The 22,707-nt window shown below is 46.8% G+C and overlaps 1 protein-coding gene across 7 annotated transcripts in view; it reads right to left on the minus strand.

Moving 5' to 3' along the window:
- LOC147641711 (uncharacterized) overlaps positions 1-22,269 on the minus strand; it is an 88,644-nt gene extending 66,375 nt beyond the window's left edge. For 2 of the 7 annotated variants that reach the window (XM_086798804.1, XM_086798801.1), the window contains exon 1: positions 22,038-22,264. In XM_086798804.1, coding sequence (XP_086654930.1) covers positions 22,038-22,147 — 110 coding nt within the window. In that variant the 5' untranslated portion in view covers positions 22,148-22,264. Of the gene's footprint in view, positions 1-22,037 lie in introns of all 7 variants that reach the window. The other 5 variants (XR_015265979.1, XM_086798814.1, XM_086798809.1 and 2 more) reach the window with 5 other exon arrangements.
- Positions 22,270-22,707: the final 438 nt, after the last annotated feature.

Below are 22,707 nucleotides of genomic sequence, written 5' to 3' on the forward strand. Positions count from 1 at the left end.
ACTACACATCAGCTTCAAAAGATGAAGGTGAAAACTTCTTATTGTTGAACATCTCCTTGAAGTCCTTCCATGTCTTCCGTTCTTTGTGCAAGGCAGGCTAGCAGCATCCTTCATGTGCATTCTCACCATCCTGATTTTGGACTTCTTCACCACCAAAAATAACATCAAATTGAGATTCTCTCTTAGCATAAAAAGCATCAAACTTGATGCTCTTTTCTCCGGGCTTGAACCCTCGCTTGGCAGCTACTTGTGAAGTTATTTCATGAACCGCTACTCCTTTCGCCATAACAACCTTCGGCGAATCAACCACCATGGTCTTTGGCTTTCTCCTTGTCCTTATGAGGATTTTCAAGACGAGATGAGGCAGCTTGGATATGGTGGGAATTCGAGGTTACAGCTTGATTACGTCCTCTGATGATAGTGGGTGAAGAAATTTTCATGGTTTTTTACTTTTCTGATTTAGAGACTCCTTTTATGCTGTGGTAGCATTTCGGTGCTACAACACCATCAATCACAGCACGCTTCTCAGACTTTAGCTTCAGCTCTAGCTTTAGCTCTTCTTTCCATCAAAGCTTCCACATTGTTGATGAATGTTCTCCTCTCCTTCTCCTGACATGGTGAATGTAATCTGTGTGCTGGTCGAAAATTCTGTCACCCTGAAAAAGATCTCACAAGAGAAGATCTAGCTTTGATACCATGTAACGCAAGGATACCTGAAAATGACAAAATTGATGAACTACTTGTAACGAACCCACGTAATCAACAATCAAAAATAATGAAAGAAAGTAGGAGTCAGAGAAAAGAGAAAAATGAGACTCACTGAGAGGGGAACAGGCCCCTCCCCCTTTGCAAGAATATATTGAATCAAACCACAGACACAAAGTTCCTAAACCTTTACAATAGATGTGAGCTGAAAAGATGCTCACAGCCGAATACATCCAATAAAGTGGACTAATATTCTGATTTTTAGGGTTTAAAAACCCTAACCCTAATTTTTGCACAGTCCGGACAGCAGGCTATATTCTCTATAAACACCTTGATTTCACCAAATATGGTGCATTGTGGCCACGACAGCCACTGTAGACCGTTGTTGACAATGCGTAGCAAGTGTATTCTCTAGTATGTAACCTTAAAATTGATGAGAAGTGCCTGAAAACTAAAGAGGGAGTGCTCCAATTTATAGGTTTGAGGCTTCAATGCTCTAGAATGGAAAGAGTAAGCTCCAAATGATAAGTGGCTACTTTATTTGACAAGTGTAAGCTAAATTGACAAGTGTAAGGTGAAATGACAAGCGTAGAGACACTTGTCACATTCTAGATGCCACATGTCTACTTTAAGAGGTGATTCTTCCATAAACTTCTATGCTTAAAATATCCCAACTCTAAAGAATTTGACAAAGATGCTTTAGTAATCCAGAGGTTTTGACGCGAACAGAATTTCCATCAAAGTCTTCCAAAAATAGCAACTCTCCTAGATTCTAGGAGTTGCATGCTTTGGGTCCAAGAAGGCTTCGTTGCAAAGATTCACCTATTCATGGTTTGTTCAAATGATTTGGACATCTGGTTTTGCCTTTGAAACCAGTCATCACTCATCTAAGCGTTCTGGTCAATTTGACCACCCAGGTGCTAAATCCATTCATTTGGACTTCTCGTCTATGACACCCCACTGAAAACTTTGGGCATTCTCGCCAATGGCCACCCGTAAATAGAAATGAGAATTGTAGCTTAATTAGCTACTAAAAAGATATACAAATCACAATTCATGCTCCATGAGATATTTGGTAGCTACCAACTCACATATGGAACAGTTTTGAGCAAGACAATGATCAATTTGAAGAACAAAGTAGGAGGCTGGTTACAATATGCATAAGCTCTAATTTACAATATTTTTAGAAAGCCGTAACTTTTATTGATAAGGCTTTGTAGGTACAGGTTGTTGCTCGGGCGCTGATGTGGACAATGACTGTGATGAGCAACAGGCGCATTATTGTCAACTGAGTTGGTGGCGAGCTCAGCTGGTGTAGAGACGGTGGCTAATGTCTAGCAACCCCTTGTTAGGATGTGCCTCATGGTGCAAGGCGGCTGTCTCACAAGGGCGAAAGTAGGCGCACACAATGCAGTTGGGGATGGCGACGTGTCGAACTGTTAACATTGAACTAGAGCAGAAGACAGCAAAGTGGCAAACGAAGATGCAAAGGGTCGACGTGGCAATGCATTAGTGATGGTTGCTACTGTGCGTATGGCATCAGGAGAGCAGATGCACACACAGAGGCCATTGACATGGCAACAACATCGACACCAATGGAATGGTGCGTGAAAAACTAGAGTGCAAACCAGCAGCGTGCCCAAGTGTACAGCAATGCGGCACGACCCAACAACTGCTGCATGGACAAGGTTGCACCAGGCTCTAGCTCTGATATCAATTGTAGGTCTAGGGTTTGCACAGGTAAAAGCCTAGCTATGGGAGATCAAACAGATCCATGGGGGGTGTGTGTGTGTAGAGAGAGAGAGAGAGAGAAATGAAATGATATGAAATGATATATTAACGTCTTCAGAAGGCCAAAATGACCTATAAGACCAAAAAGGTTACAACAATTGGTGGATCTGATACAATGTCTGTGTGTAGAGAGAGAGAGAGAGAGAGAGAGAGAAAGAAAGAAAGATTTTATTAACGTCTTCCAAAAGACCGAACTCGGCCTATGAGACAAATTGGAGTACCTGTATGGGGTATCCTCTGTCATCCCAACAAAATGAAAAAGTACTGAATAAAAAAAGCTGAATCTGGGTGTGCAGGGGATGGAGCTCTACTACTAGGAGAATGCAAAGCTATATGCATGGAGTATACAATCATGATATGCAACCTAGCTAGCTCCATCCTGTACCATACTGGGGGTGTAGAGAGAGAGAGAAAAGATATATTAAGCGTCTATTAAACATAAACATAGCTATGTCACTGGGGTGATACAAAACTGTCCATGGAAACTCATCATGGAATACTAAGAACATAGAAGCATGAGAGCAGCATCAGCTCCGAGTAGATGGTATACCACTCTCCAAAATATCAAGCATGGGGCTAATGAGGATGGCCGAAAGGTCTCCCTCAGCTGTCACGTGGAAGGGTAGCTCGATGGCGGTGGAGCATGTCCCAGATCTGGAGCTGATGAGGTGATCGTGGTGGCCGCCGGGGGGGGGGGGGGGCGTCGGGCACGCTGGAGTGCAGAGGCTCGGTCCGAGGTAACTCCTCTCGGGCGAGGTAGGTCCAGAGCAGCTCATGGAGGGTCCACAAGATCCATTATATCGGTGTCCCCGACCTCCTGGGTCCGAAAGAAACTGGTGATGGTTGGCTGTTGAATAAAGCTCAAGAGAGATAGTATTACACAACTCAATGATGTGATTTGATTGATATGATAGGAGTGATGTTCACTCACCAAGTCCAATACTTTTGTAGGTTTGCAACTGTCACGTGCATCCCGCACTTGGATGCCACGCGGACATAACTGAACAAGAAGGTGAAGGACTTGGAGTGGAAAACTGGCCCCATGTGACCCCAGTTCGGGATGAGTCAGTTGCTTTGTGTGTTTGGTCTGCGTTGTGGGTCTCCCTCTAGAATGGTGTCAGTTGCTCTGTGTGTTTGGTCTGTGACCAGACATCTATGTAGGGCACGTAGGTTGCATGTAGAAGGGCGCATCCCTTACGGCTACCCCAGAAAGGGGTATTATATCCCATGATTGGGCAGGGGGTAGGCCTTAGGCCACCCCAAGGGGCCCATGGCCTTTGCCCACCAGCCAAGGAAGCTGGGGCCCTGTCAGCTAAGGTCCAGTCCAGCCAGCCGACATGCATTTGGGGCCACCCCAGCCAATCGGCTAGCCCATAGGGCAGCCAGGACTGTAGGCGGCCAAAGCATAAGGGCTGCCCAAACAGCCTGGACAGAAGCGATGGAAAAGCTAGCAGCCCACGTGTGAAAACGAATACTTACAAAGCATTTAATGCTCATTAAACAAGACGTGGAAGGGATTTATTGCTGGCCGACTGAGAACTTTTGTTGGTATAAAAACACAGCCCAGAAAACAATTCATTTATCTCATATTTCACAAAGTGTTACAGAAACTCAAGGGCCCAGACAGCCAAGGGAGGAGCTAACGCAAGGGTGAAGATTGAAGGTCAAGGGCAGAGATTTATCTCCACCAAAACAGCAAGGTTCAGTCTTTTATTTTCAGATTTTACATCATTCTAATAAAAGCAAAATACACCATTTGTGGTGGCGGCCCTACAGAGGATATTCGGGACCCAATACTATGTCCTCTTCTCCCTCTCTCTCTCTCTCTCTCTCTCTCTCTCTCTCTCTATTTTCTGCACATCTACTTTCAGTTTTGTGCGTTATTCTCATCGTGAACGATTGCTGTTTTCTGAGCATTGAAGTTACCCATAAATTTTTTCTCGTTTGTGTGGTTGGTTTCTAGACTTCGGTGGACTACCCCTTTCAGAGTGACTCCTATCCCTCGAAGAACGGTTGGTTTTCAGCCTCCAGAAGTCTCCCACACACCTAGTGGATGGTCAGATTGCGCTCCGGAAATGTAGTGCATTTTCCTAGTATGGCGAGCTACGACGACGAGAGAGAATAAGAACCTTGGGACCGAAGTGCACCAGGCAGTCCATCTAGGGCATCAGGCATGAGTGTACCAGAGATGTTCCAAAAGATGAAGCGAGCAATCGCAAAATAGGGTACCAAATTGGAAGAGCAGAAGGCGTAGATACTAGCTCTGGAAGAGTGCACCCGTTCTCCAATTCCTCTTTTTCCGTCTCCTCCCTCTCCTTTCGTTTCCTAGATTCCAGACCCTCTACAAAGGGACCCTTTCGAAGGGTCACGACCCCAGCTGAGTTTGATGCTTGAGTTGCAGATGCGTGCGATGGAGATTCGACAACGTGAAGACGACGCCATGCGACGCATGGAACATGAACGATACCTTGCGGCTTTGGACGCAAGACTGACACCAGCGGCTTCCTCAAGTCATTTTCTTGAGAAAATGAACTTCAGTAAGTATAATGGTAAACTCAACCCCACAACTCTTTATTCATGGTTGCATCAATTTGAAGCTTACTTTGCCGTAGTTCGAAAAAGTTATACTGACAGGGTGATCTTACCTAGTTGGTACTTGGAAGGTGAGGCCATTCCTTGGTGGACCTAGTGGGCTCATGCCCACACCAGATTAGGTATGGCAGCTTATGTTTGGGACGAGTTTGTCCTCGACCTTAAGCAGCGGTTTCTACCGCCCCATTACCTTGAGCAACTCGAAGACGAGTTTAGGGATGTAGGCATATGCTCACTTATGGTAGTGCTGTGTGAACAGGGCTTAACCAAGGGCACTTTTTTCCATGTGGTTTTTCTCCTTGGATATCAAGTGTGAAAGGACACTCTATCCATATAATATTTTGTACTTCTATATTATATGGATGTGACACACATGCAAGGGTTGACTTGCATTTTGTGGCTACCACACTTTTGGCTCTCTCTCTCTCTCTCTCATTTCTGTGTGAGCTTCTTCTTCCTGCACCTAACCCTAATTTGCAGGATTCTGTGTGTGTGTGAGTCCAACACCAACAATTGGTATCACCCTCTGGAAGTTCAGTCCTAGCCGACCAAAATTCCGACGCTGCAACTGTCTTCTCTCCGTCGCCAGAGGATTTCCGTCGAACAGTCCGTCCATCGGCTCTGGGACAGTCCGTCCGTCAGCTTTGGAACACTCCATCCGTCGGATCCATCCAACCGTCAGCTCCGTCGACACCCACGTCGGCCTCTCAACCGGCGGCGCTAGTGCTGAGGGATCCGCCGCCGCCCAACCTGCCCTCCCAATCCGGCGTCGCTACTGCCCATCGCTCCGCCGCCGCCGCATTCCGCCTCCGATCATCTCGACGGACTGTGCGGACAGCTCCACCAACGCCTCGCCCCCACTGGCTGCGCCACCCATCCATGCTCACAGGGTCCTCCACCGCCGTCCAGCGTGTGGGGTTCCGGCCGTGCCACAGCCTACAGGTCCGTCCGGCGTACAAATCCGTCGTCTAGCGCCCACCCCTCCTCGCCTGTACCTCTTGCTCTATCACCCGCCCTCTGTACTTGTCTGACACCCACTGGCCAACCCGTACCTGCTCGGACTCTAACCAGTTCTACCTGCTCGTCTGACACCCACTAGCCAACCCGTACCTGCTCGGACTCTAACCGGTTCCACGTCCAGCTTGGCCTGCCCGTAACTACTCAGACGCCGTAGAGTTTCGTCTCATGCCCACTTGGCCTGCCGTATGGAGGTACTTTTATTTCAAGGAATATTTTTTTTAAAAAAATACCAGACATTCTTGTGTAGGTCCAGGAAATTTTGGGGGCAGAGCCAAAAGTTCCTCCTTTGCATGGAAAATTGCAGGAGGCACAATAGCATGGAAATTATTTGCTGCAGAATTGCCCATGCTGTTTTGGTTGGAATTTGGGGGTTTTTCAAATTGAGGTCAAAATCAACAAATTAAGCCTCCCCTAGTTGCAAAAATTTGGGGTTTTTGTGAAAATTGGGCAATTGACTGCACATTGAAGCAATTGCAGTGCATAAAAATTGGGGCTTTTCAAATTGGAGCATGTAATTGGAGATTACAATGGTGATTTGTCACATATGTATACACATTGTGTGTAATTGGACAATTTGGTGCAGGTTTACACTTGCTTCAGGTTGCAGGCAAAAATTTGCACAGGACATTTGGTTGCCTGGCAGTGCACATTGGTGCTTGGTTTACTTGCGGGTGTATTTTGTTGACATGGGTCAAAATGCTACACATGTATTTGGTGTGCTCACCCAGGAGGATAAGTTGGATGGATCAAACTACTCCCTCTGGAGTTTCATGATCCGTAATTTGCTGGTAGCCAAAGGGTTTTGGGGCATAGTGTATGGTGATGACACACACCCACTTACCATACAGCCAGCAACGCCTCAAAGGGGAGGTGCTCAAAGAGCTCCTGAGGTAGAACCTGCTCCCACACAAGAGCAGAAGAGATGGGACTCTAGGGATGCACAGGCCATGTCCTTGATAGCCCTTTCAGTGAAAAAGGACTATTATTCCACACATTCGGTCTTGCAAGACATCAAAGCTTGCATGGGACACATTGGAAGCAATGTATCAGGTACACAACGAGACAAGAGTTGCCTACTTGAAGAGGCAATTGGATCTTCTTTCTATGGATGAGGGTGACTCCATGGCAGATCATCTCACCAAAGTGAAAGATTTGCAGGAACAATTGCTCAACATTGATGAGGTTATCCCAATCCGACAACTTGTCACCAACACTCTTCATTCTTTACCACCTTCCTACTTGGGCTTTCACACCTCTCTCAACCTCTCTATGAGAGGAGGTGGTGATCCCATCACTTTTGAAGAGCTGGTGGGTTTACTCTTGAAGGAAGAGCAAACAAGAGCAAACTTATCTAGCAACCGTGGTGGAGACAAGGCATTTACAGCCAAGGATAAGGGTAAAGCAAAGAGCTTTAGGCATAGGGGACAACAGTCTAGTAAGAGTGGTCATGGACAGCCCTCTTCTAGGGGTGAAAAGTCTGACAAAGGGGATACAAACAAGCCTAAAAATAAGGACAAATGTCACTACTGCCATAAGCCTGGCCACTACATCAATGAATGTAGAAAGCGGATTGCAAAAGATAAAAAGAAAGATGCAGGCAATGCAGTAGCAGACTCTTCTGATGACAAAGCACAGCAATCAACTAATGTAATTCAGGAAGAGTACACTTTTTGGTCACATGCACTAGTGACACACCAAGTGCTTCAGACGATGATGTCTTGCATTGCATCTGATAGACAGGATGTATCATGGTATTTTGATATTGGTGGTTCGAGCCACATCACTTCACGCAAAGATGTATTTCAGCACTCGGTTTATGTTTCAAATGGCCGCACTATATCATGTGCACATCATACCACATATCCAGTAAAGGGAATCGGCAATGTCATACTTGTTGCAGCCAATGGTGCCAATATATGTATGAAAAATGCGTTGTATGTTCCAGGGATAAAGAAAAATCTGCTCTCCGTCTCAGCCATAAACGACCAAGGTTTAAAGGTTGAATTTGAAGATGGGAAGTGTTTGGTAAAAGACCTATCAAAGGGTTATGAAATAGTCACTTCTGGAACACGATACAAAGGCTTGTATAAGCTGGACAGCTATGACAAGCGTACTTATGATGCAAATGCAGTGGCTACCCACACTCCTGCTATGCATGATGCAAATCTATGGCATACTCGTTTTAAGCATGTAAATTTTCGGAGTTTGATGCTTTTGCAGAAGCATCATATGGTTGATAATATGCCGCCTCTTGAGTCTCCAACAAGACATGTATCTTCTAGCCATAGATCACACGCTCGAAATCGCCAACCTTCCAACACCCTCTCTCGATTCGAGCTCCGCAAGCCACCGAGACGTGAAGGGGGTCGCCCAGGACCACACACGCCTGAGGCTCCCAGGACCACACAATCCTGGGCTCTAATACCATGTCAAAATACGCAGCGGAGATGATAACCAAATCTGAGACCACAAGAGCAAGTAGAGTGCAGAAAATAGACAGCACAACAGAAGGAGAGAGATAGGCGTGTAACTCGAATGCGCAACGGAAGACTAACGCACGTAGGAGACGCATCACCATCGAGCACCACGAACACCCCCAACGGACACTACAGCATCCCTCCGCCGGGCTCCCATCTCTCGGTGAGCTACCTCCCAAAACACCGGCCAGAGGAGATGACTATGACAAGGTGCCACTCTAGTCTATATATGGCTCTTCAACTTCCCATGCTTCCACTTATGGGATAATCCAAGGCACCTTCTAGCCATAGATCACACGCTCAAAATCGCCAACCTTCCAACAATGCTCACTTATGGTAGTACTATGTGTGAGCAGGGCTTAACCAAGGGCACTTTTTCCCATGTGGTTTTTCCCCTTGGATATCAAGTGTGAGAGGACACTCTATCCATATAATATTTTGTACTTCTATATTACATGGATGTGACACACATGCAAGGATTGACGTGCATTTTGTGGCTACCACACTTTTGGCTCTCTCTCATTTCTGTGTGAGCTTCTTCTTCTTGCACCTAACCCTAATTTACAGGATTCTATGTGTGTGAGTGTGAGTCCAACACCAACAAGGGGAGCGCGTCAAAACGCGCAACCAGTCCTTCAATTTGCCAAAAAAATCTCAAACTTATGTTTGCAGTTGGGCTTATCTGATACGGGCAAGAAAGGGCAATTCCTTTATGGCCTTGACATGCAAATCCAGTGAGAGGTGCGTATTGGCGGAAAGCCCAAGACTTCCCAGCTTGCTACTCCCAAGGCTAACACCTCGGGGGGAAAAGGCCAGAACCAGACGGGACCCTCCCCAGGACAGAGTTGTCGCGTGCATCCCGCACTTGGATGCCACGTAGACATTTCTGTACAGAAGGTGCAGGACCTGGGATGGTGAACTGGTCCCATGTGAGCCCAGTCCGGGACGAGTCAACCACGGATCCATCTCAGTTGTCCAAGGTCAGGTGTGCATTGTCCTGCACAGGAGTCTAAGGTCACGTGTGCACTGTCCTGCACATGAAACAGTGCTAGTCCGCGCTGTGAGTCTCCCTCTAGAATGATGTCAGTGATTCTGTGTATCTCGTATACCGGATGCCAGATCACTGAGTAGTTAGTGTTTAGGACAAGGGGCCAGCCCATAGGGCTACCTCGGATCTTAGTGTGGGCATGGGAATGGTGTGGAACCACCCCCATGAGGGCCAGGAAGGCCCACGCTGAACCCACCAGCCATGGAGGGGCTGTAGGACAGCCCTAGGGCAAGAATAAGGCAAATTCCAGGAGTTTACAACCTTTACATGGCTGTAGGGCAAGTATGGGGCAGCCCATACAGGCTTCCCAACCCTTGGGATGTGTGCAAAGGCCTTGCCCAGCCATTGGAATTCAGGCGCATCACCTTCTCAGCCTGTAGGGAAAAATGCAGCATTTTTTGGGATTTAATTCAGCATTTATTGCTGGATTTTCACAAGTCGTGGGACTTTTAGGCTGGCCACCTGGATGTATACTAGTTGACTGCTCATATTGAGTAGTATAAATAGCCTAGCCCATGTTCCCATTCATTCATCTCATTATTCACCAAGAGCTCAAGCAAATCAAGGACTAGACAAGCCAAGGGAGTTGCTAAGCAAAGGGGTGGAGTACTGAAGGTCAAGGGCAGGGATTTCCCAGCCAAGAAAGGTCAAGAATCCTGTATTTTCTTTTCAGATTCACATCATTCTAATAAAGCAAATACACCATCCGTGGTGGGGGCCCTACAGAGGGTAATTGGGACCCAATACTGTGTCCTCTCCATCTCTCCCTCTCTCTCTCTCTATTTTCTGCACATCACCTTTCAGTTTGTGCGTTAATTTCCGTCGCGAAAAGAGTGCTGAATTCTGAGTATTGAAGTTACCGATTCTTCTCTAAAGCTTCCGCATGTTACAGTGGTGTCAGAGCCTACTTTAAGTACAAAGATTCAGCAAAGAAACCAGAATTTTTTCTCGCTCATGTGGTTGGTTTTTAGTTGCCGGTGGACTACCCCTTTCGGAGTGACTCTTGTCCCTCGATGGACGGTTGGTTTTTAGCCTCCGGAAGCCTCCGGACGTCTCCCACACAAATAGTGGATGGTTACATTGCGTTCCGGAAAGGAAGTGCATTTTCCTGCTATGGCGAGCTTCGACGACAAGAGAGACCAAGAACCATGGGACGAGAGTGCACCAGGTAGCCCAGCTAGGGCACCAGGCTTGAGTGTCACAGACATGTTCCAGCATATGATGCGAGCAATCGCAGAACAGACAGCCACGTTGGATGAGCAGAAGGCGCAGATCTTGGCTCTGGAGGAGCGTACCGCTCTCCAGCGTCACGTTTTCCATCTCCTCCTCGCTCTCCTTCCGTATCCCAGATACCAGATCCTCGACTCAGGAACCCTCTCACACGGTCACAGCTGCAGCCAAGCTCTTTGCTTGAGTTGCAGATGCGTGCATTGGAGGTTCGACAACGAGAAGACGAAGCCATGCGACGCGTGGAACACGAGCGTTACCTCAAAGCATTGGACGCCAGATTGACACTGACGACGCCCTCCAATCATTTTCCCGAGAAAATGAACTTCAGTAAGTATAATGGTAAACTCGATCCCACAACTCTCTATTCATAGTTACATCAATTTTAAGCTTATTTTGCCGCAGTTAGGAAAACAAATACTGATAGAGTGATCTTAGCCAGTGATCTTAGCCAGTTGGTACTTGGAAGGTGAGGCCATTCCTTGGTGGACTCAGTGGGCTCATGCCCACACCGGAGCAGGTATGGCAGCTTATGTGTGGTACGAGTTTGTCCGCAACCTTAAGCAGCGGTTTCTATCGCCCCACTACCTTGAGCGACTCGAAGACGAGTTCAGGGGAGTGCATCAAAACGCGGAACCAGTCCTTCAGTTTGCCAATAGAATTTCGACTTTATGTCTGCAATTAGGCTTATCTGATACGGAGAAGAAAGGGCAGTTTTTGTATGGCCTAGACATGCAAATCCAATGGGAGGTGCGTATGTTTAGGCCAGCCACCTTTGAAGACGCACTCTTGCTTGCGCAGAGTGCAGAAATGAAACACAATGGTGGCAAGCCCAAGACTTCCCAGCCGGCTTCTCCCAGGGCTACCGCCTCGGGGGGCAAAAGCCAGAAGCAGACGGGGTCTTCCCCAAGACAGAGCCCGAGAGCCTTTGGCTCCAAGAACTCGAACAATGCGTCTAAGCTTACTCCAGACCAGAAAGCGGAGGTAGGCAAGACAGGTGGCAAGTTAAGAGCGGAGGAACTTTCTCAGTATAAGAAGAAGGGTAGATGTTTCTTTTGTCATACAAAAGGACATACTTCTCGGGATTGTCCGAAGAAGCCTCCAAAGCCCGCCACCGTCGCCTCCACAGCTTCCGTGGTGAGCTCAGCTCCCACACAGACCCCAGTGGCTACCCCTAGTTCTTCAAACCCCGGTGCTTCAATTGGAGCAATTATTAGCCGGGAGCTCGTAGATAAGCAGAAGGGCGCCCATGACCAAGAGTATGAGCGCTTGCTCAAGTCCTTTGGCTATATAGGTGGCCAAAGAGTCGTTGTCTTGTTTGACAGCGGCAGCACGGAGGATGTGGTCACAGAACAGGCCGCTAGGCGTGCCCGTTTTGAGCTAACTTCGGTGGACAAACAGATTGAGGGTTTTAGCACAGGCATGACAACGCGCGTCAAGTATGAAGCTCTAGGTGCTAAGTTAGTGATTCAGGGCAAAGAGTTTGTGCGTGATTTTATGGTTGCCCCTCTTGTAGGAGCAGACATAATTTTGGGTATTCAGTGGTTTCACAAGTTTCTTCCTGATGTCAAGTGGGACAAGCACACGTTCCAGATCAATCGGAATGTGTCAAACGCCCCAGTGACCATTAAGTGTGAGCTAGGAATTCCGAACTTTCCGCTCATAAGCCACTTACAGGCTAAGTGAGCAGTCTAGAAAGGCACACAGTGTGCGATGATTTACATCCAGACAGCCCAGACGGTGGCCAGTGCTTCCAAGAAGTACTCGGTTCTCCATGAAAAGTTCCAAAATATTTTTATTCGGGACAGCCTCCCTCCCCAGCTCCCCCCGTCCAGACCGGATGACCATAAGATTGACCTCCTCCCAGGCTCGGAACCCCCAAGCACGTTTCCGTATCGCCTTTCCAAGGCAATGGAATCGGAGTTGGACCGCCAACTCCAAGAATTGTTGCAATCTGACTTCATCCACCCCAGCGTGTCGCCATTTGCAGCACCGATCCTATTTGTCAAGAAGAAAGATGGGTCTTCCGGTCTGTGTGTCGATTATCGTGCACTCAACAAGCTAACGATCAATAGCAGATTCCCGATGCCTCGAATTGACTATATTCTCGAGAGGCTAAATGGAGCAAAGGTGTTCTCGAAACTAAATTTAAAGAGTGTACCACCAGGTGCCAATTGTGGAGGGGGACATCCCCAAGACAGCCTTTCGTATACAGAACGGGCCCACTATGAATTTGTGGTCATGCCATTTGGCTTGACGAACGCCCCAGCTACATTTAACCGCATGATGATGCGTGTTTTCCGCGATTTGATTGGAAAGTGTGTTCATATTTTTGGACGACATACTAGTATGTTCAGCTACGATTGAGCAGCATGACATTGATGTGGAGAAAGTCCTTAAGTTGCTAGAAAGCAACAAGCTCTATGTCAATGAAAAGAAGTCAGAATTTTATCGGTTCCAGCTGCATTACTTGGGATATATAATTAGTGCTGAAGGCATTCGACTTGATCCGACTAAAGTGGCCGAGATTGTCAACTGGGAAGTACCTCAGACAGCCTATGACATCAGATCATTTGTGGGTATATGCCAGGCATATTCCACCCACATCGACAAGTTTTCTGACCTCTCAGCAGATCTCACCGATCTCCTAAAGGGAGTGAAAACAAGAAGGCAAAAGATTCGAATGACTCCACGAGCGTTGGAGGCATTCCAGAACCTCAAGGTGGCTTTATCACAAGCACCTTGTTTAGCTCTTGCCTCATGGGACGACCCATTTCAGGTGATCACCGATGCGAGTAACATCGCTATTGGAGGTGTATTGCAACAAAATGGTCATCCAGTAGCTTACATGTCTCGTAAGTTACTGCCCGCCAAGAAGAACTACTCAGTTTATGATCGTGAACTCCTAGCAGTGATACAGGCCTTGAAACATTGGAAACATTTCCTGTATGGCCGTGACTTCGAGGTTCGCAATGACCATCAGGCATTACGCTGGATTCAGACAATGCCAAGTGCACAGTGGAGTGATCGACAACACCGCTGGAGTTAGATATTCCAGCAATTCGGTGGTATGATTGAGTACCTTCCAGGAAAGGCCAATCCAGTGGCCGACGCTTTGAGCAGGAAGGGACAAGTGTCTACGATTCAAACCACTAGACTTGATCTTGTTGGTATAGGACTAGAGGACATGAAGCACACGTACGCGGATTTCGAGGAATTCGGTTCACAGTGGGAACAGGCATTGGATGCCACATGACCATGCCATTTTCTGATACGCGATGGTTGGCTTTCCTACAAAGGCCGACTATGTGTCATGAAGTCCTTCAGGGCAGCTCTTCTCCATGATGCCCATGACGCCATTACAGGTGGTCATAGGGGCATGAATTCGACTCTGGAGAAATTAGAACGGCAATACTATGGGCCAAAGATGAGGCATGATGTGTTTACATATGTACAACGCTGTGACATTTGTCAAAAGGTGAAAGCTCCTCGTGGAAAGAAGATAGGGTTGTTACAGCCCTTGCCAATTCATGAGGGTCCTTTCCCAGACATTTCCATGGACTTTGTCACAAATCTGCCTCCCAGTCCGAGTAAACGTAATACGCAATGCTTAACTATTGTCGATAGGCAGGGCCAATGTGACCGCCGAGGATGTTGCCCAGTTATTCATTCGGCATTGGTACCCGATTGGCGGGATTTCTATGACCATAGTGTCAGACCGAGATGCCAAGTTTACCAGTCATTTTTGGAGGGCATTGTTTGATAATTTTGGTACTAAGCTGAATTTTTCCAGTGCATTCCACCCACAGACAAACGGCCAAACAGAGATATACAACCAGCTGGCCTTTGATGTGCTGAAGTGTTATGTCCACGATCAGCAAGGTAAGTGGGAATCGTATTTGCCTTTAGTTCAAGCTATTTTGAATGACTCTTTTTCTTCAGCTATTGGCAGGACTCCATATGAGGCCGCATTTGGAAGACCTTTCCAGTCGTTGTTAACCAAGACTTCGTCTTCAGTACCGGAGGTAAACAGAGTGACGGAGTCTTACCAGGAGATCTTAGAGTCAGTAAAAGACAGATTGGCTAAAGCGCAAGAGGCCTACACTCGACAGGCCAATAAAGACCGAAGGGATATGAAGTTTTCGGAAGGGGATTGGGTTTATCTTAGGATAATGAAGCAAAGATTGAAATAGGTGGACAAGCGATGCCCAAAGTTGTCTGTCAGGAGTTTCGGACCTTTTCCCATCAGGAAAAAGATTAATGAGGTGTCTATGCAGTTAAAGCTACCTCCGAGTTGGACTATGCACAATGTATTTCATGTTAGTTGGCTAAAGCCATATGCAGGTCCAACCTCTTCAGAGGTCAAAGACCAAGTGGAACCAGACATTGTTGATGAAGCAGAAGTTATGGTTCCAGAACAGATCCTTATGCACCGTTTCAAGCATGGCTCAGGCCGAAGACTACAACAGTTCCCCACAAAGTTTCAGGACCGGGAAACCCATGAAGCGGTATGGCTCGACAAAGAGTTTTTCGAAGACTATGCGGCATTATTGACGGATTATTTGGAGGCTATGCAGCTTCCGTCAAGTTAAGCAAAAGGGGATGTCACGTGCATCCTGCACTTGGATGCCACGTAGACATTTCTGTACAGAAGGTGCAGGACCTGGGATGGTGAACTGGTCCCATGTGAGCCCAGTCTGGGACGAGTCAGCCAGGGATCCATCTCAGTTGTCCGAGGTCAGGTGTGCATTGTCCTGCACAGGAGTCTAAGGTCAGGTGTCCTGCACAGGAGTCCTACACATGAAACAGTGCCAGTCCGCGCTGTGAGTCTCCCTCTAGAATGATGTCAGTGATTCTGCGTATCTAGTATGGTACCGGATGCCAAATCACTGAGTAGTTAGTGTTTAGGACAAGGGGCCAGCCCATAGGGCTACCCCGGATCACACCACCCCCATGAGGGCCAGGAAGGCCCACGCTGAACCCACCAGCCATGGAGGGGCTGTAGGACAGCCCTAGGGCAAGAATAAGGCAAATTCCAAGAGTTTACAGCCTTCACATGACTGTAGGGCAAGTATGGGGCAGCCCATACAGGCTGCCCAGCCCTTGGGATGTGTGCAAAGGCCTTGCCCAGCCATTGGAATTCAGGCGCATCACCTTCTCAGCCTGTAGGGAAAAATGCAGCATTTTTTGGGATTTAATTCAGCATTTATTGCTGGATTTTCACAAGTCGTGGGACTTTTAGGCTGGCCGCCTAGGTGTATACTGGCCGACTACTCATATTGAGTAGTATAAATAGCCTAGCCCATGTTCCCATTCATTCATCTCATTATTCACCAAGAGCTCAAGCAAATCAAGGGCTAGACAAGCCAAGGGAGTTGCTAAGCAAAGGGGTGGAGTACTGAAGGTCAAGGGCAGGGATTTCCCAGCCAAGAAAGGTCAAGAATTTTGTATTTTCTTTTCAGATTCACATCATTCTAATAAAGCAAATACACCATCCGTGGTGGGGGCCCTACAGAGGGTAATAGGGACCCAATACTATGTCCTCTCCATCTCTCCCTCTCTCTCTCTCTATTTTCTGCACATCACCTTTCAATTTGTGCGTTAATTTCCGTCGCGAAAAGAGAGCTGAATAATTCTGAGTATTGAAGTTATCGATTCTTCTCCAAAGCTTTCACATGTTACAAGAGCACGGGAGCCTCTAGCTCCAAGAACTCGACCAATGCGCCCAAGCTTACTCCATACCAGAAATCTCAGGCAAGCAAGAAGGGTGGCAAGTTGAGTGCTAAGGAGATCGCTCAGTACAAGAAGGAGGGTAGGTGTTTCTTTTGTCATACAAAAGGACACACTTCTCGAGAGTGTCCTAAGAAGACTACCACTTCACCGACGACCACCCCAGCCTCCACGACTTCAATGGTGAGCCTAGCTTCCACACAAACCACAATGGCTGTCCCTAGTTCTTGGAATCCCAATGCTTCGGTTGGAGCAATCAATAGCCGGGAGCTCGAAGATAAGTAGGACACCCATGACCAAGAGTATGAGCGCAACGAATGGCTCAAAACCTTTGGCTACATAGGTGGCCAAAGAGTCGTCGTCTTGTTTGACAGCGACAGCACGGAGGATGTGGTCACAGAACAGGCCTCTCGGCGTGCCCGTTTCGTCCTGACTTCGTTGGACAAGCAAGTTGAGGGTTTTAGCACAGGCATGACAACGAGCGTCAAGTTTAAAGCTCTAGGTGCTAAATTAGTCTTTCAGGGCATACAATTTGTGCCTGATTTTATGGTTGCCCCTCTTGTAGGAGCAGACATAATCTTGCGCATTCAGTGGTTTCACAAGTTCCTTCTTGATGTCAAGTGGGACAGTCTTTCGTACGGAACAGGCCCACTATGAATTTGTGGTCATGCCTTTTGGCTTGACGAACACCCCAACCACATTCAACCACATGATGATGCAGGTATTCCGAGAATTGATTGGAAAGTGTGTGTTCATATTTCTGGACAACATACTAGTATTTTCAGCTACGGTTGAGCAACATGACATTGATGTAGAGAAAGTCCTAAAGTTGCTAGAAAGCAACGAGCTCTACGTCAATGAGAAGAAGTCAGAATTTTATTTGTTCGAGGTTCATTACCTTGGATATATAATTAGTGCACAAGGCATTCGACTTGATCCGGCCAAGGTGGCCGAGATTGTCAATTGGGGAAGTACCACAGACTGCTTATGACATCAAACCCTTTGTGGGTATATGCCAGGCATACTCTACCCACATAGACAAGTTTTCTGACCACTCGACGGACCTCGCCGATCTGCTAAAGGGTGTCAAGACTAAAAGACAATGGATTCGAATGACTCCACGAGCGTTGGAGGCATTCAAGAACCTCAAGGTGGCTTTGTCAGAAGCGCCTTATCTAGCGCTTGCCTCGTGGGACGAGCCGTTCTAGGTGATCACCGATGCGAGTAACATCCCAATTGGAGATGTATTACAACAAAATGGCCATCCAGTAGCTTCCATGTCTCATAAGTTACTGCCCGCGGAAAAGAATTACTCGGTCTACAATCGAGAACTTCTCGCAATTATTCAGGCCTTGAAACATTGGAAACATTTCCTTTATGGCCGTGACTTTGAGGTTCGCACTAACCATCAGGCATTACACTAGATTCAAACAATGCCAAGTGCATAGCGAAGTGACCGACAGTACCGCTGGAGCCAAATATTCTAGCAATTTGGTGATATGATTGAGTACCTTCCAGGAAAGCCCAATCCAGTGGCCGATGCTTTGAGCCAGAAGGGACAGGTAACTTTGATTTAGACCACTAGACTTGACCTTGTTGGTACCGGACTAGACGACATGAAGCACACGCACGCGGATTCCGAGGAATTCGGTACACAATGGGAACAAGCAGTGGATGCCACAAAACCATGCCACTTTCTGATATGCGATGGTTGGCTTTTCTACAAAGGCTGACTGTGTGTCATGAAGTCGTTCACGGCAGCTCTTCTCCATGACGCCCATGACACCATTACTGGTGGTCATCGGGGCATGAATTCAACTTTAGAGAAGTTAGAACGGCAATATTATTGGCCAAAGATGAGGCGAGATGTGTTTGCACATGTGCAACAATGTGATATTTGTCAAACGGTGAAAGCTCCTCGTGAGAAGAAGATAGGGTTGCTACAACCCTTTTCAATTCCTGAGGGACCTTTCCAAGATATATCGATGGATTTTGTCACGAATCTGCCTCCCAGTCTGGGTAAGCGTAATACTCAGTGCTTGACTATAGTTGATAGATTTAGCAAATTTGTTATGCTTATTCCATGCAGGACCAATGTGACTACCGAAGATGTTGGCCATTTGTTCATTCGGCATTGGTACCCGATTTAGCGCGATCCCTAGGACCATAGTGTCAGACGGAGATGCCAAATTTACCAGTCATTTTTGGAGGGCATTGTTTGATAACTTTGGTACTAAATTGAATTTTTCCAGTGCATTTCACCCATAGACTAACGGCCAGACAGAAATGTACAACCAGTTGGCCGTTGATGTGCTGAAGTGTTATGTCCACGACCAGCAAGGTAAGTGGGAATCGTATTTGCCTTTAGTTCAAGCTGTTTTGAATGATTCCTTTTCTTCAGCTATTGGTAGGACTCCATATGAAATAGCGTTTGGAAGACCATTCCAGTCACTATTGACCAAAACCTCGTGCTCAATACCTGAAGCGAACAGATTGACAGAGTCTTACCAGGAGATTTTGGAGTCCATAAAAGACAGGTTGGCTAAAGCACATAAGGCCTACACTCGACAAGTCAACAAAGACCGAAGGGATATGAAGTTTTTAGAGGGTGATTGGGTTTATCTTCGGATCATGAAGCAAAAGTTGAAACAAGTGGACAAGCTATGAGCTTCGCACCTTTTTCCATCTAGAGAAAGATTAACGAGGTTTCAATGAAGTTGAAGCTACCTCCGAGCTCGACCATGCACAATGTGTTCTATGTCAATTGGTTAAAACCATATACAGGTCCGATCCCTTCAGAACTGAAAGACAAAGCAGAACCAGATATCATTGATGAAGCTGAAATGATGGTTCCAGAATAGATCCTTTTGCACCGCTTCAAGCATGGCTCACACTGAAGACAAAGACAATACAAAGTTTAAGGACCGAGGGACCCACAATTTGACAAAGAGTTCTTCGACGACTATCCGGCTTTATTAACGGACTATTTGGAGGCTATGCAGTTTCTGTCAAGTTAAGCAGAAGGGGATGTCACGTGCATCCCGCACTTGGATGCCACGTGGACATATCTAAACAAGAAGGTGTAGGACCTGGAGTGGAAAACTGGTCCCATGTGAGTCCACTCCGGGACGAGTCAGCCAGGGTTCCACTTCATGCGTCCGAGGTCAAGTGCGCATTGTCCTGCACATGAAGGAGAGCCAGTCCGCGCTGTGAGTCTCCCTCTGGAATGATGTCAATTGCTCTCTGTGTTTGGTCTGTGACCGGAATGATGTCAATTGCTCTGTGTATTTGGTCTGTGACCGAATGCCAGACATCTATGTAGGGCATGTAGGTTGCATGTAGAAGGGCGCATCCCTTAGGGCTACCCCAGAAAGGGGTATTATATCCCATGATTGGGCAGGGGGTAGGCCTTAGGCCACCCCAAGGGGCCCATGGCCTTTGCCCACCAGCCAAGGAAGTTGGGGCCCTGTCAGCTAAGGTCCAGTCCAGCGGCCAGCCAGCGGGGGCTAGTCCAGCAAGCCGACATGCATTTGGGGCCACCCCAGCCAATCGGCTAGCCCATAGGGCAGCCAGGACTGTAGGCGGCCAGAGCATAAGGGCTGACCAAACAGCCTGGACAGAAGCAATGGAAAAGCTAGCAGCCCACGTGTGAAAACGAATACTTACAGAGCATTTAATGCTCATTAAACAAGTCATGGAAGGGATTTATTGCTGGCCGACTAAGAACTTTTGTTGGTATAAAAACACAGCCCAGAAAATGATTCATTTATCTCATATTTCACAAAGTGTTGCAGCAACTCAAGGGCCCGGACAGCCAAGCTAACGCAAGGGTGAAGGTTGAAGGTCAAGGGCAGAGATTTATCTCTGCCGAAACAGCAAGGTTCACTCTTTTATTTTCAGATTTTATATCATTCTAACAAAAGCAAAATACACCATTCGTGATGGGAGCCCTACAGAGGGTATTCACGACCCAATACTGTGTCCTCTTCTCCCCCCCCTCTCTCTCTCTCTCTCTCTCTCTCTCTCTCTCTCTCTATTTTTTGCACATCTACTTTCAGTTTTGTGCGTTATTCTCTTCGTGAACGATTGCAGTTTTCTGAGCATTGAAGTTACCGATCTACCCCGAAGCTTCCGCATGTTACAGCAGCCTTATCTTTTGACCCATCCTAATATCACACTCTAATAAGTGTATACCACATGGCACACTTATCTTATCCACTTATAAGGGTGCTCACCCACTACTAGAACAATAACTCTTTTAGGAGTTGTTCAAACACACACACCTAGACACACACACACACACATATGGACACAAACAAGGGTTCACACACACGAGAGGACACACACATGAGACTTCGAATCCCAACACTAACAAGCTTGAGCAAAGAATGCTCTTATAGTAGCTTCAAGATGGTCAACTACAGCAAGAAATAAACCTACGACTACAAAATGTGTCCACACTAAAAGATTTTCAATGCTGCCCACACCAAATGCCACACACACACAAGCAAGCTGGTGTTCACGCGCTTGACCTTTGGAACAACTCATACAACTTATCCACCCTCCCAAATGAAATCCCATTAGAAGAAAAGAGAGTTATTTTTTTTAGGGGAGGAAGAGGGGTTTGGTTGGCGTGGGGGGGTGGGGGGGCGGGTGGGGTGGGGTGGGGTGGGGTGGGGGTGGGGGTGGGGGATTGGGGGTTGGGGGTTGGGGGGATGTTGTCAAGAAATTTATGTTCAATGCTGTGGTCATTCCCACAATATTGATTGAATGTGGTAGTAACAGGATGTTCCCACTGAGTTGGCCTACTAGCAAGCTGCTCATGCTTGTAGCCGGAGGACACAAATAGCATAGAGCATTGTCTAATGAGAAAGACTAGTATTCTCACTCATGGATGTGGCTAGCCACGGTTACACCATGACTTGTCAAGTGTGGCCGCCTAGCAAGGAAGGAACGTTCTTTGCCTACAAGAAAGACGATTGCTAATTTATTTTGGTTGAAACCAAACTTGAAGCAGGCCAGGTGTATGTCTCAAGTGACTTTGACAAAATAGAATTGCAGTTATCCATTGCCTCTAGGGCCGAAAATCGCAGAAATATGTCAAAATATTGCAAATGCAAATGGCATTGGCATGTTCTACATTTCATCTAGTACATTCTCATGCCAATGACTTGTAGTGCACACGAGAAAATTTAGGAAATGCAATTAAAAGCATAGAGGGCATCATAAATGCAAGCTAGATATCATAAATGAGCATACAGATGAAGCACATTCTAGAACCAATAACATGTCGTACTTAAAAGTATGTCGTATATTCTCTCCAGAAGGTGCACAATGAAACCAGACCACATCAAAAGGGCAAGGGCCCAAATCAGAAAAAACAAAAATTAACAAATGCAGGTAGAAACAAGCACATTTTGTACAAAAATTATACGATGAAAACAAACCTGAGTGGGAGCTGAGAGCGAGAGGAGGTGGCGGGGAAGAGGAGACAGCGAGACGGAAGAAGCTGGCCATGCTGTTGGATGAGATTCAGCTGTTGATAGTGGGCGGCCATGGCCTTCTGCAGCAGACAAAGAGAACAAAACTAACGTAAAATTGACCTGAGTCACGTGTCTTCGCCTGACAGCGCTGCTGACGTGGCAGTCTTCTTTATCTGGTTCCAGGCGAGTATTCAAATTTCACAACGTTAAAGTTTTGGGGAGATTAGAGGGAATTCTATAGAGAGAATTTCACAACGTTAAAGTTTTGGGGAGCTTAGAGGAAATTCTATAGAGAGAGAGAGAGGTATTAACGTCGGTAGAATACAACACGAGGGCATATGCGACCAACGGTGGGACTTGAACTCATGTGGAGAGAGTTACAGGTGGTAAAGGGGAAACGTTAAAGTTTTGGGAACATTAGAGAAGATTAGAGGAAATGCTAAAGAGAGCGACAGGTAAGGGGAAAAACCTGTGCTTAATAAAATAGAAAAGAGATAGAGATAGTAGATATATTCGTGCATGCATGTAGTTGCACACTTGCATACACACAAGAAAAAACTTCATGCCACATCAATGCACGATCACCTACTTGTAATAAACAATGTAAATTTGGAAATGTAGTCAAGACGGCAGT

This window comes from Cibotium barometz, chromosome 1, assembly GCF_041138505.1.
Source record: "Cibotium barometz isolate CiBa-2024 chromosome 1, ASM4113850v1, whole genome shotgun sequence".
NCBI classification, from domain to species: Eukaryota; Viridiplantae; Streptophyta; class Polypodiopsida; order Cyatheales; family Cibotiaceae; genus Cibotium; species Cibotium barometz.